Source organism: Saccopteryx bilineata, chromosome X, assembly GCF_036850765.1.
Source record: "Saccopteryx bilineata isolate mSacBil1 chromosome X, mSacBil1_pri_phased_curated, whole genome shotgun sequence".
Taxonomy (NCBI): domain Eukaryota; kingdom Metazoa; phylum Chordata; class Mammalia; order Chiroptera; family Emballonuridae; genus Saccopteryx; species Saccopteryx bilineata.
The window spans coordinates 142496697-142509808 of record NC_089502.1 but is presented as its reverse complement, the minus strand read 5'-3'; the positions used below and the strand labels follow the sequence as shown (position 1 = coordinate 142509808).

At 52.3% G+C, this 13112-nt stretch overlaps 2 protein-coding genes across 4 annotated transcripts in view; both read left to right on the top strand.

Moving 5' to 3' along the window:
* The window catches only part of LOC136316756 (F-box-like/WD repeat-containing protein TBL1X), a 44561-nt gene extending 33141 nt beyond the window's left edge, over positions 1-11420 (top strand). The window contains exons 9-15 of the mRNA XM_066248896.1: positions 1513-1573; positions 3450-3571; positions 4591-4665; positions 5045-5172; positions 6377-6542; positions 7807-7908; positions 8530-11420. Of these exons, the coding sequence (XP_066104993.1) occupies positions 1513-1573; positions 3450-3571; positions 4591-4665; positions 5045-5172; positions 6377-6542; positions 7807-7908; positions 8530-8556 (681 nt within the window). The 3' untranslated portion in view covers positions 8557-11420. The remainder of the gene's footprint in view (positions 1-1512; positions 1574-3449; positions 3572-4590; positions 4666-5044; positions 5173-6376; positions 6543-7806; positions 7909-8529) is intronic.
* The window catches only part of LOC136316758 (F-box-like/WD repeat-containing protein TBL1X), a 237639-nt gene that overhangs the window by 180007 nt on the left and 44520 nt on the right, over positions 1-13112 (top strand). The gene's annotated exons all lie outside the window — the stretch shown is intronic.

Sequence of the window (13112 nt, the reverse complement as noted above, 5' to 3'; positions counted from 1 at the left end):
TTAAAAGTGTTTGATCCAGACCCTGGCCAGTTGCCTCAGTGGTAGAGCGTTAGCCCGGCATGTGGAAGTCCCGAGTTCGATTTCCGGCCAGGGCACACAGGAGAAGCACCCATCTGCTTTTCTTCCCTTCCTTCTCCCCCTTCTCGCTCTTCCCCTCCCGCAGCCAGGGCTCCATTGGAGCAAAGTTGGCCCGGGTGTTGAGGACGGCTCCATGGCCTCTGCCTCAGGCGCTAGAATGGCTCTGGTTTCAACGGAGCAACGCCCCAGATGGGCAGAGCATCGCCCCCTGGTGGGCATGCTGGGTGGATCCCGGTTGGGCGCATGCGGGAGTCTGTCTCCCTCCCTGCTTCTCACTTAAGAAAAATACAAAAACAAAAAGAGTGTTTAATCCACCAAATAAACGAGTTAAAGATTTTGGTTGGTATGGAGCTAACCCAGAATGCAGAGAACCAGGTTTCAGAGATATGGCCCCCATACTTTCCTCAGAAAATTTTTACGGTCAACACAGCTCATAAACAGTTCTTCTTTAAACGAGAGCATTACTGACATTGACTGGGGGGTATACAGGTTCCCAGAATGTGGAAAGTTCCGGTTCATTGAGATGTTAGGTCCAGGGCTGTTCCCTGAGCTGTCTCCGGGCACTTCCCTGTCTCCCCAACATCGTAGGTTCAGGGGTGTTCCCTGAGCTGTCTCTGGGCACTTCCCTGTCTCCCCAACATCGTAGGTCCAGGGGTGTTCCCTGAGCTGTCTCCGGGCACTTCCCTGTCTCCCCAACATCGTAGGTTCAGAAGATCTCAAGATTTGCTTTGTCTTCCAAGGGGGAAAGGCCATTTTCTCCTTATTTGTGGACCAGTCTGGGGGGCCTCACCCCAGAGTAACACGTGTGCTGTCCCCAGTTGGGGCAGCGACTGTCAGGGGAGTTTGCAGAAATGGCCATTTCTTCCTCAACTCTTCATTTGCAGAGTGCCAGGAAGACACTTGTATGAGCTCCATTATGGGTTTTTCAGCTTGTAATGGGGTGGTGGGGCGGGGGGTTCCACAGATCAGACAACAAAGAGTACCAGGTATCTCATTGACAGACACATGTTGGTTACATGTTGAAACGATAATATTTCGGCCATACTGCAGTGAAACTGTTTGTTCTTTTCTGTTTTTAGAGGGCTTACTAGAACATAAAATTCCCTGTGTGGCTCACATGGTATTTTCCTTGCACAGTGCTAGTTTGAAAGAAATAGGGGTTCGCTGCTTTTCCTTATTTAAATTTAACTCTTGATTGATTTGAGAGAGAAGCATTGATTTGTTGTTCCACTTATTTATTAATTCCTTGTTGATTTCTGTATGTGCCCTGACTGGGGATTGAACCCATGACCTTGGTGTATGGGGACAACACTCTAACCTACTGAGCTACTCAGCCAGGACCTGACTACCTTTTCTTGCACGATAAATGTATCTACAGAAAGCTTGGCGAGGAGAGTAGTTACTGATGATTTCTTTTTGATTTGCGGAGCGCAGACAACCATAATTTGGGATGCCCACACAGGGGAGGCCAAGCAGCAGTTCCCGTTTCATTCTGGTGAGTCTGGTTCTAGTTTTGTAATTTGGAAACAGTAATTCAGAGTCTGTTATGAAGTGTCCTGTCGAGTCATTGTGAATGCTCGGAGGACCATGTCCGTGGACTCTCGCTCGGCGGGTGGAAACCCATTCACTGTGAGCGGTGCTCCAAGGTTTGCAAGGTCCAGGGTCCCCAGCACCTGAACGTTGAAAACACAGCAGGGAAGGAGTCACAGGGCCGGTGTGGCCTTCTCTTTTTTTCCTGCCATTTCATGGCAGCTGTGTTGGGGGTCCCTGAGACCCCCACCCAGGTTCAGCTGGTCACTGAAGCCAGCCAAGACGAGGACAGGCACACAGGACAAAATCCAGCATGTCCAGGGGTCTCCACCGCAGCACTGCCCAGGACAGGCCAACGTGGAGGGTCGGCCGACAGGGAAGCTCATTGGAGAGCTGGTGTCCAGGACTGTGATGGGGGTTGGTCTCCTCGGCGCTCCCTGCCTGGCTTGTACCCCAATTCCAGGCTCCTAGCCAGAAAGCAGATTAAAGTATGTTGTTTGCACAACTTCAGTTCGGAAGCCGTTCTTACCAGTTAAGGAACGGTGGGAACCTTCTGGCAATCTGAATTCCCAGATGCAGCCCGAGAGAGCCGGATCAGTGCACAGATGCATAACAGCTAACCACGGCCCTTTGTATACTGAGGTCGCTCCTGCCCCCGTGGGGTTGCAGTGGTCTAGGGACTCTGGTTTTGCAAACTCCCACTGGACACCCCACGCTCTGTGTGACACACGCTGTCATTAGGTGCAGCCTCTTCCCCTAGAGACAGCCGGCCACCCCCGCAGTAAGGACTGTCAGAAGTAACAGAGAGGCCACAGGCCACGTCTTCCACGCAGAGAGACGCACAAAATGTGTGGGGTGAGCGTGCACTGTTAGATCACATGTCCCTGATGTGCATTTGCAAGGGGACAGAGTCATTGCTGATGGGTAGTTTGGGGTGCCTGAGGGAGGGCAGACCCCAAGGACTTCCCGATATAGCACAGCCCTGTCTCAGCGTCACGTGACGGCTCCAAGCAGGGGCCATGAGTACTCGGGAGACAGACAGACTATGAGGGAAGGTCCCAATTCGAGGGACAGAACATTTTCTGTCGCACTGTAATGAGAGCCCCCCCACCTGTTAAGAAGTCCCTCCCCATTGACACTTTCCAGAGCCCCTGCCGAACCAGTCTACAGATTTGGACCTCTGTCTGTCATCTCTGTGACAGACATCTCTGCCCATCACAGCTGGTAGCCGGTCAGTCTAGTGGGTTTCCCTCATATTTGACGTAAGGGTCGAAACTGTTCCTGCCTTTCTGTTCACAGAGTTTGAGTGACACGTTCTGAGCACGTTACACCAGGCGTGCCGACTCCTGTGACACGGGAATGTGTGTCACGAGGAGAACTCTGGATTCGGGGGCTTTATTTTTCTTTTTAAGAGAGTCGCCTGTCCAAGATGAACATCAATAAGGTGCTGCCAAAACTTTTCACCTTAAGCGTTCATTTATAACATCTCTCAGCGGAATACGCTGTTTCCCCGAGCATTGCGAGGCTGCAGGGAAGGGCGTACCATCCACTGGCCCTGGGAGACCACAGACCGCGTGTTTCTTCCGTGTGGAGAAAGCATGTCACCTGTAGTTTAGCTGTCTGATACTTGGATCCCTGTCCTCTCCCTGGGTCAGAAAGGTCCAGGTTTTATTTTATTTTTCACGTCTTTCAGGACAAGAGGCTAGTTCCCACTGGGCACAGTTGTTCTCCTCGTGTTACTAGATCAGGCTTCTCGACTGTGCTCTGATTTGTTCTAAAGCAGCCAAGCTCTGTGCACAGCTAGCACATGTAGCCGCCCTCCCTCTATTCCTGCCTCACAGCGCCCGCTCTGGACGTGGACTGGCAGAACAACACCACCTTCGCCTCCTGTAGCACAGACATGTGCATTCACGTCTGCAGACTCAGCTGTGACCGCCCCGTCAAAACCTTCCAAGGACACACAGTAAGTGCGAGTCTCCATTGTGGGCCTCAAGTTCGTAACAACGCGCTGGGAGGCCGGAGCCGTCTCCTCTGTGTCTAGGATGAAAAGTGGCGAGGACCAGTTCTTTTACAACCTTTTGCTGCTGCTTGGGAGAAAACACAGACTCTAAGATGAGCCAGATGTTGGATTTTGGAGAAAAGATTTAATGTAGTTATTAGACAAACATATGAGGACATAAAGGAAAAGATCCTTGTAATGAGTGAGCAGATGGGAAATGTCTGTAGAAAAAGGAAAACTATATTCTTTTTTTATTAACTTTTTTAATCTATTGTTTTGAGTAGGATTCAAGTGTCCCATTCAATATAACACCCCACCCCCCCAACAACATGTCCCCATTTCACCCCCACTGCCTTCCTTTCCCTGACTCCCTCCTCTACTTCCCTCTGGGATTTGCTGTCCTGTTATCTCTATCTCTGTGTTATGTATATATAATTTCACTAATTCCCTCTCTGATGGAAAATGATATTCTTTAAAAAAAAACAACAGTCAAATGGAAATTTGAGAACTGAGAGGTATAATGTCTGAAATGAAAATCTTAATAAAAAAACAAAGAAGAAAATCTTAATGGATTGGTTTAACAGCAGATTGCAAAAGAGGGAGAATAGAAATAGCCAGTTTTCCTAAATTTGGTGGAAAACATCAACATTCAGTCCAGGAGGCTCAGGCGCCAGCTGACATCTCATCACATTCCTTGGGGAGGCACCTGAGGCTCTTTGTAGCCTTCCTGGAGCAGATCCCTGCAGTGTGCAAGAGCCCCTAGGACTTTTATATGAATGGCCATGCCTTAGTATCAGTGGAAAGGGCAGAGTAAGAAGAGGAGGAAGAGGGATGTGTTTGGGGTGGTGCCCCTCTCTACCCCTGTAACTACAAGTTCACGCTGCTGAGATGACGGGGCGCTGTGGCCCCCTGCTGGACCACTGAGGTACCTACTCTGGGGGCCTATATATTTCTTTCCAAAATCTTTTTGCTCTCTCTTTCAGAACGAGGTCAACGCCATCAAGTGGGATCCTTCCGGGATGTTGCTAGCATCCTGCTCGGATGACATGACATTAAAGGTAGTGAGGTCTGGAAGCGTGGGCTGCTTGATCCTGGACAACCTCTGTAGTCCTGCATTCACACAGCTGTGACTGAAAATTTTGTCACAGACACTCTTCCTGACACTATAAATTCTCCCCATTGCTACTCTGTGGCTCGCTGTCACCAATTAACTCCTGTTGATCATTAGAGGATCATGCTGAGACCTTCCCCTTCCCCATGGCCTTCCCACTGGTGCCCCCAGGATTTTGCCCACCCCTCTACCTGGGCAGTGACCCGCAGGTCGGTGAACTTTCCGAGGGCTGCAGACCTAACGGACACTCACAGAACGACTGATGTAGAACGGTTCCCGGATGCGGAAACAGCGTTGGCTTACGTTGTCCCCCGTGTGTTCTCTAGATCTGGAGTATGAAGCAGGACACGTGTGTCCACGACCTCCAGGCTCACAGCAAAGAGATATACACCATCAAGTGGAGTCCGACCGGCCCGGCCACCAGCAACCCAAACTCCAACATCATGCTAGCGAGGTAAACCGGAGACGGCCCTCTCTCCCTGGGCTCCTCAAGCAGCCTTGCTCACCGTGGCTGTAAAAGTTACTTGACAGAGTAACTTTTTCTGTTCCTTTTTGTAAATGTTACGGCCAATAAACATTCCTTGCATCCAAGAGAACAGAAATGTCACCAGTAAGCATTATTTGTATCAAAGGGAACAGAAAATTTTGCTAAAGTGTGTGTCGTGATTGTCAGCTCCCTTCCAAATTATACAAACAGGAGCTCACCTTGAAAGGGCACCATGAGATAGAGCTATCGAGTGACACCCACTCAAGGTAAGGACCCTGTTAACCCCCAAGCCAGTCGGGGGCTGGGCTGTGTGCCCAGGCGCCTGGCCCGTTGCTCTGTGAAGGGTTTTACTATGACGCAAAAAGGAAACATTTCAGCGTAGGCTTTGGACTTGGTTTACTTTATTCAATGCGGGGGGGCAGGTGGTGAGAATTCTGAGGGGCTGTAGCGGGTGCCCCAGCCTTAGCTAGTTATGTCCGAACCATTTGTATAGTGACCCTCTGAGGCACCAGTCTGGGGCAGCATGGTTATATGTGGTCACAGGGGCCTCCCCAAAACTGCATCACGTTAGGCTGCAGTCAACAGAACTGTTCTGTCCCAGTGCTTAAAGGCCAGAATCGCATTTTGATGGCTTGCGAGGTTGCTTTTGTCTCCCCTGGTACCCAGTGTGAACATTCATTGTCCTTTTAGTAGGAAAGGGGTGTAGCAGTGCCTCGGGGGCCCCGTAGAGGGAAAGACTGTCCAATAGCAGCAGCTTTGTAGTGTGTACTGTTCTTTCTTTCAAAATTGAGAAGAACTGAAACTTGCAGGTCTCAGGAGTGTGAGTGCATATTTGTGTATGATTGTATTTTCATTGCCCTTGTGTTAAAACTTTTATTCCCTTCACTTGCCATTCCCAATTTTGCAGTTGGTAACGATCAGTTGTTGTGTTTTGAATTGTGGGACCATTTTAGGGAATGCAGTAAATGTCCTACGGGAGCATTGACCGTCCATAGGTATAGAAAAGGCAGGAATGGATGAACCTGGCCTAGGTCTATTTTTCCAAGTAACCTCTGTCTCACAGGGTCACTGCTGTAGACCTCCTTTTGCCCAGCCCTGCGTGCCACCCATCTTGGGGAACTGGAAGGAAGCGTGGTGCTTCCATGGTGATGTCTCCTCATGTCCTTTCTAGCGCTTCATTCGATTCCACGGTCCGGCTGTGGGACGTGGAGCGCGGCGTGTGCACCCACACGCTCACCAAGCACCAGGAGCCCGTCTACAGCGTAGCTTTCAGCCCCGACGGGAAGTACCTGGCCAGCGGTTCCTTTGACAAGTGCGTGCACATCTGGAACACCCAGGTAATCCCCCCGAGTCCTTTCTGAACGTCAGCCACTGTGGGTATCTCTGCCCACGCCTGAAGATGAGAGAATTCTTTTATTTTTAAGGGGAAGGGGGGGGGAGAGAATGAGAAGCATCAACTCACAGTTGCTTCACTCTAGTTGTGCATTGATTGCTTCTCATATGTGACTTGACGGGGGTGGGGGATGGGGTGAATCAAGCCAGAGGTCTTGGGGTTTTGAACCGGGGACCTCAGTGGCCCAGGCTAACACTCTTATCTGCTGCACCACCACCAGTCAGGCTAGAGAATTCTGACTCTCAAGAGTGGATTCTGTGGGAAGCAGGAGAGTGGAGAGTCCTTTACTGGGCAGCCAGGTCTCGGGTGTCCGGCTGATGTAAGAGAGAAGTGGTTGGAGCCGTTGCAGGTGGCCAGCGACCTGTTTTGTGGGTCTTGGGATGGAGTCAAGGCCTCTTCTCTGTCCATTCAATCCAGTCCACCTTCCACATTCCCTGTGGCTGGGATGACGCATTTGTGTTGAGCCCGTGCCCCTTGTGGCAGGGCTTGGTATTGCATGAGCCAGGTCAACTGCCAAGGTCCACTGAGACCTCAGGCTTCCCAGGGACGGCTTCACAGAAATAGCATCCTCTTGGAGAGGGAAAAGTCATCGTCGGTCCTGCGTGGACTCTTGTAGTCCAGGCAAGGCCACCCGCTAAGTCACACGTCCCAGGAATAACATGCAAGAGTCTCTGTGCTGAGTTGCTCCCTAGAAACAGTGATTGGTGCTTTGTAAAGCGACATCTTAGACAAGTGTCATTAGGTACTACCTGTTGTCAAAAACCCATCAAATGACTTTCACTTTTTTCTTGTAAATCACAAATCTTTTCGAGACATTTAAAAGCACACTTGAATCCGCGTGAGGTGGATGCCTTCTTTATATACATAAACACGTATAATATTGTTGACTGGCTCCATCCCAGTCCCCCACCACCTTAGTGTCCTCACCGCCATCAGACATGGTCTGAGAACGGCTGTGGAAGGTGTGTCCTCAGCCGAAGGGGGGAGGCGGGTTCTGTGGGCAGTCAGTCAGACGTCAGCTACACTCGCGTAGCGGGAAGTCTGACAGACACGTCTCTATAGACACCAGAGTGTGTGCCGAACATGCTTTAGCTCCTGGGTGTTTGAGACTTTCCGTGCTAGCACACTAGGGGGTGGAGGAGTGCACATGCACCACTGCGGGGTTCTGAGCCCCCTCACGTCATGTGTGATGACCCTTTGCATTACAGAGTGGAAGTCTCGTCCACAGCTACCGAGGCACCGGCGGCATCTTCGAGGTTTGCTGGAATGCCCGAGGGGACAAAGTGGGCGCCAGTGCATCCGACGGCTCTGTAAGCAGCACTCGGGATTTTCTAGGGGTGGAGGGCGTGGGGCGGAACAGAGGAAAGCCGGGCAGGTGAGACCCAAGGACTGAGGCTGAGAAATTTGCTCCTATCTGAGCCCCAAGTTTCTGCCCCTAACCTAGACGTCCTGCTGATAAAGGCACGACCTTGCCTTCCACAGGTCTCTTGGGTCCCATGAGATGTCTAGCCTTTGAGATTTTCTTCAGCATAAGGCAGGGGGCCCTGGGAGGTCTGGCTGGTTGTTGTTTCCCCCATCGTTCTCAAAGCTCAGGTGCTGAGTCGTCATTGTCACCTGCCTTTCCACTGGAGGCCTGGGCTGTGACAGCTGCTGAGATACTACCAATGTGCTAGTTCCTGGCTTTGCCCTTGACCTGGCTCTTCTCCTCCCTGCTGTTAATGTTAACTTGGGGTGGGTTGGTCGGATGCTCAGCAACTGGTCGCTGTTGTTAGAGCTGCTCCAACCGTTCATAACTGTGTACCAATAAAACTTTATTTATAAAACAGAATTGGTGGGCCATGTGATTAGCCAAGCTCAGCTCAGAAGGCATCTTTGCATTGTGTCAGAAGATAACAGGGTCTCTCTCTCTCTCTCTCTCTCCCCTCTTGCAGGTGTGTGTTCTAGATCTGCGGAAGTAAACATGCAGCGTGTGAAAGATAGGCAAGAATTCTAACGGACCAGCAGTTAGCGCGGGTGGGGTTGTGACACCCTTCAGACTCCACCCTGTCCGCTGCAGAACTGCGCGGGCGTGACGCATTGGTGTGGACTTTGCAATCCACTCATCCCTGGCCCCGGAAGCCTATACTTTTTTGTAGTCCTCATCAAGAAGTTTGAAACAGACACACACACACACACACACACACACACACACAGAGTCATACCGGAGGTGCGGTGTACGGTTCCCACGTGGGGCGTGCAGCCCGGAAAGCACGAAGCCACCCCCTGGACAGTGTGAGGTCTGGGTCCCATTCAGAGGGTCTCTGATGGCTGAGACGGGAGGGAAGAAGATACCTGTGCCAAACCCAGAAGAAAAGCAAACTGCTGATAGATGGAGGGAGAGGAGAAAGCTCCCTTCCCCTCCCCCCATAAGTCAGACACTACCGATGCTCTGGTAAAGGAAGTTCGGAGACGGTCGGTACCGATGAGCTGCGCGGTTCTGAAATCCGGACACTGTTTCCCGGAGCCGTGTCTGTGCGGCAGCTGTCCCGTCGGATGAAGTCCTGTCATGTGGGCCCTCCGTCCACGATGGGGCGGGGGTTTCTCTCTTCTCTGAGGTTGTCTGTCTCTCCACCTTTCCCTCCATCCGGTGTGGTCCTGATTTGCAGGAGCTGCAGCCTGGGGGAGGGGATGTCGGAACCTTAGATGGGCAGCTTCCTCGTGCCCTCCCCTGCCCCTGCCCCCACCCTCCATCCCGGTATCATATTAGGTCTCTCAAGGGCACTTTCAGCGTAGAATAAGTGCTTTATGCAAGAAGGCAGGGCAGGGGAGACTTTTTACAGGAGGAAAAAAAAATGACTTATAAGAGAAAGAGACCGGAGTATTTTTGGAAAAAGAAAATTATTTTTATGTTAAAATGATTTTAAAATCCTAAAATGGCCATCAGACAGACAGCTTTGTGTGGTTTTCATAGTTTAAAAAAAAGTATTGTAGGAAGGGTCCAAGGGAGCGACCGCCGTGGCCCCTGGCCGCGGAACAGGCGCGGAGGACACTGGGCGGCGGAGGGCAGACCCCACGGACGGCAGCGGAATGCTTTTGGGGTGGAGGGAGAAGTACTCGCTCCTTTGGCTGGAGGCCGGTGTGGCATCTCTGGGTGAGTCTACCTTTGTCGCTACAGGAGGGAAATGAGGAAGGATTTGCTCTGATCCCGAGCCAACCAAGATGCAAGCCATTAAAACAGCGTGGCCCTGTGTCACCTTGTAGTGACACCTCCTTCACAGGGACGGTCATTCCCCCACCCCAGGGGCCGCTGGGAGAATCCTTGCGCAGCTGACCTGCGGACTCTGGGTCTCCCCTGGCCAGACAGGGACAGGCATGAATGAGGAAGGATGTTGTCCTTCTGTCCCAAAGGTGAGTTGCAGGTAGACTGTCACCGATCACTTCCGTCTGTGTCACTTCTTTCTCTGCCGACAGACTGGGAGATTTTTTTTTAACAATGAATCTTTTTACTGTTTTTTTTTTTTTTTTTTTTTTTTTTTTTTTTAATTAAACATGGCTTTGTGGTCCTACAGGAGTTTCCTTTCATTGGATCGGTTTGTACTGTCGTAATCCGACACTGATCTGTTTTGAGTCATTGGGAGAAGGACCATCATTCTCCTGTGGGCTCAGCAAGGGACGGCCTGTGGCCAGTGGGCAGGGTCCAGCCACCTGCGTTTGGGCTACGAGATGGGATGCTGTTCAGAGGGAGGCGTCCGTGCGTGCAGCCGAACATCTCCCCAGCAGGGGAGGCAGGCGCACCTGACCGGACTGTCCTGGGACAGCAGTGCCCCCATCCTGTCCAGCCACCCCTGGTCTATGTGCACTCCACACGTCCCAGCTAGAGAAGGCCAAGAACTGCTGTGTTCGCGTGTTGGGTATTGTATTCGACTTCCGTTAGCGGGCACTCGCTCATTAAGGTCAAAGTTCTATGCGGTCAGCAATCCCATCTCTGAAGGCATCTGGGACCCTGGGTATGGTGATAATCCCTTGCCCCTAGAAACTGTTAGGTTCGTGACATCTTCGTGAAGGTGCAGACGCACACCCTCTTGCCTTCTCCCCACATAGGGATGAACACGTCATGAGGGCCGGCCCGTGGTCAGGACAGGTCAGGGCGACTGGGATACAGGACTGGGGCTTCTCTGGGCGATCATCACAGGAAGGTTGGTAGCCAGGTTCTCCCGGATACAAGTGTGGCCTCTTGATACATCTGAGCCTCTCAGCAGCTGAGAGGTCGAAGTGGAGGGTTGTGAGGCCCTGGACCCACGGACCCGATCCCCTGCACGGTGGGGACCGACTGATGAAGGCAGACTGTCCGTGTCCTTGGCTTCCCTGACCAGCGGGCCTCTGGAGAAGAGCTTCCTGTGGCCGCAAGGGGGACCAATGTGAGAATGCATCCACACAGCTCAGATCCACCCCCACCCTGGGCACATGACAGCCTCCGTCACTCAAGCCAGGTTCACGTCCCTGGAAAGGCAGGAGGTCACCACTGTGGCCCACGTGGCCCGTGGTACTGACCGTCCGCCCTGTCCGCACCTCTCAAACCTTGTGAGCGATGCTTACGCGTTAGTGACCAAATGCAACCGTGATTGTGAGCGCAGCCTCCCTGGGGTCTTCGGTGTGGTTTGAAGTGACCAAGGGCACCAAATGCCAGGGACAGGGCACTGACCCTGCACGACCCCTAGGACTTGACTTTCCTCTGTCCTCCGAAGTGTCGGTCACAGAGCCCGCTAGAGTGCACTTTGTCAAACGTAAGGCTCTGCTTTCTTCTGGTTCCTTTTCTCTCTTTAAACCTGTTTTATCTTTTTTTTTTAAACTGTGTTCCTCGTCAGATGCTGAAATGTTCCTTCCGCCAGTCGCCGGGGTTTTGAATTCTGGCTTCCGTGGTTTTTATTGTCTGTGTCAGACGTCCCTGCCAGATACTCTTGTTAGCACCTCCCGGCCCGGCCTGGCCCACTGCATCCACGCAGGCCCACCCTGCTGACCCTCATGCTCTCCGAATGAAAGAACCGCCGTGTGTGTGTCGTAGCTCGTGTTCTGAGAGAATCAACAGATCATATTCCATGTCTTGAATAAATTGCTCTATTTTGATATTAGAGAACGTGGCAGGTGTGGTTTCTTTGTGCCCCTCGGTCGCCGTGGGGCCTGGTAAGACCCCGAGGCGTGAGACAAGGGCATCTTCTCAAGGGAAAGGAGAGTCGTGTGTGTCTTCCCGGGACTGCTGTCCAAACAGGATGCTGGAACTCAGCTGCAGTTGTGGGAGCAGTGGCCCAGGGTGTTATAAAATCTTGTTTACTAAGGGAGCCTGTTTTCCTGTGTGTTTCTCTTTGTGGCATTGTTTCGGGCGAGCTGTGGGAAAGGGTAAACAGGAGTGAGTTTTCTCTTGTCCACGGGGCGGCTGTTTGGGAGTTTAGTTTCAGGATGAACTGAGAGTAAGATGCAGACCTGAAGTCCCAGGCCACAGGGGACCGTGGCCGCTGATGGCGGCACCACCATGCGGACCCACATTCAGCAAGCATTCCCTGCCACCCGCTCTGCCCCCCGACTGACTGTTCTCATTGATGCCACCTGAATCATTACTTCATTTTGTTAAAGGGCCCCCATGTTTCCATGACTCGGAGGGGGCAGCTGTACTGGGGAGATGGGTTGTGCTTTGCTTCATGAGTGAGTCACAAAGCGGGTCACGGTATTATTTCCCAGGAGACCCAGCTTGATTCTGCACAGGAGCAGACAGGGCTAGACAGTCCCTGTCCCTGTGGTTCCAGAGTTGCGTGCCACCTGCTTACCTTTTCTCTTTCCTTAACCCCTGCCCCATTGACCAAGCCCGTCCCCCCCAGGTGGACTGGGGGTGAAGTTCTGAGTGACATGGCCCTGCTACAAAAGCCACAGGAATGACCTGGGGGAGTTGTTGGAAGACCCTGGGCAGGAGCAGCACACAGCCACTCCCGGATAGAGGCATGTGTGGCAGTGGTTCCCGTGGCTTCAGTGACAATGCTGGCAACATGTGGACAGCTTTACGTGGGGTTGTTGGCACCGCAGGGTATGGTGGCCCCGGACACGTAGATGATCCCATGTCTCCCTCACTCTAATCTTAGCACAGCGCAGTGATTCTAACAAGTTTTCCTCTGTCGGCGGAGCTCGGCTCTAGGTGTCTGGGGAGTGTGAGTGTCCACGCACGGACCAGAACTCCATTGTTCATCACGCACATCTGGGTGCTGTTCCTAATGCAGACGGAGGGTGTTCTGTGTCTGCGGGAAGTTCACATCTGCAGGGCTGGCTGTTGGTTACTGGTGATGGGACCCTGGGGGTCACTGAGCTGCATGGGGTGGGTAGGGGCAGGAGGGCTTGGGGAACAGGTGGGTGCCTCTACAGAAGACCCAGAATGGGGCCAAATGGAATTTTTCCCAGTGTGGCTCCTTGGAAGTGTACCATCCACGTGCAAGGTAAGCAAGGTGAGAGGTCGGGGTTGAACCTGCAGGAGGACTAGGGGCCATACACAGGG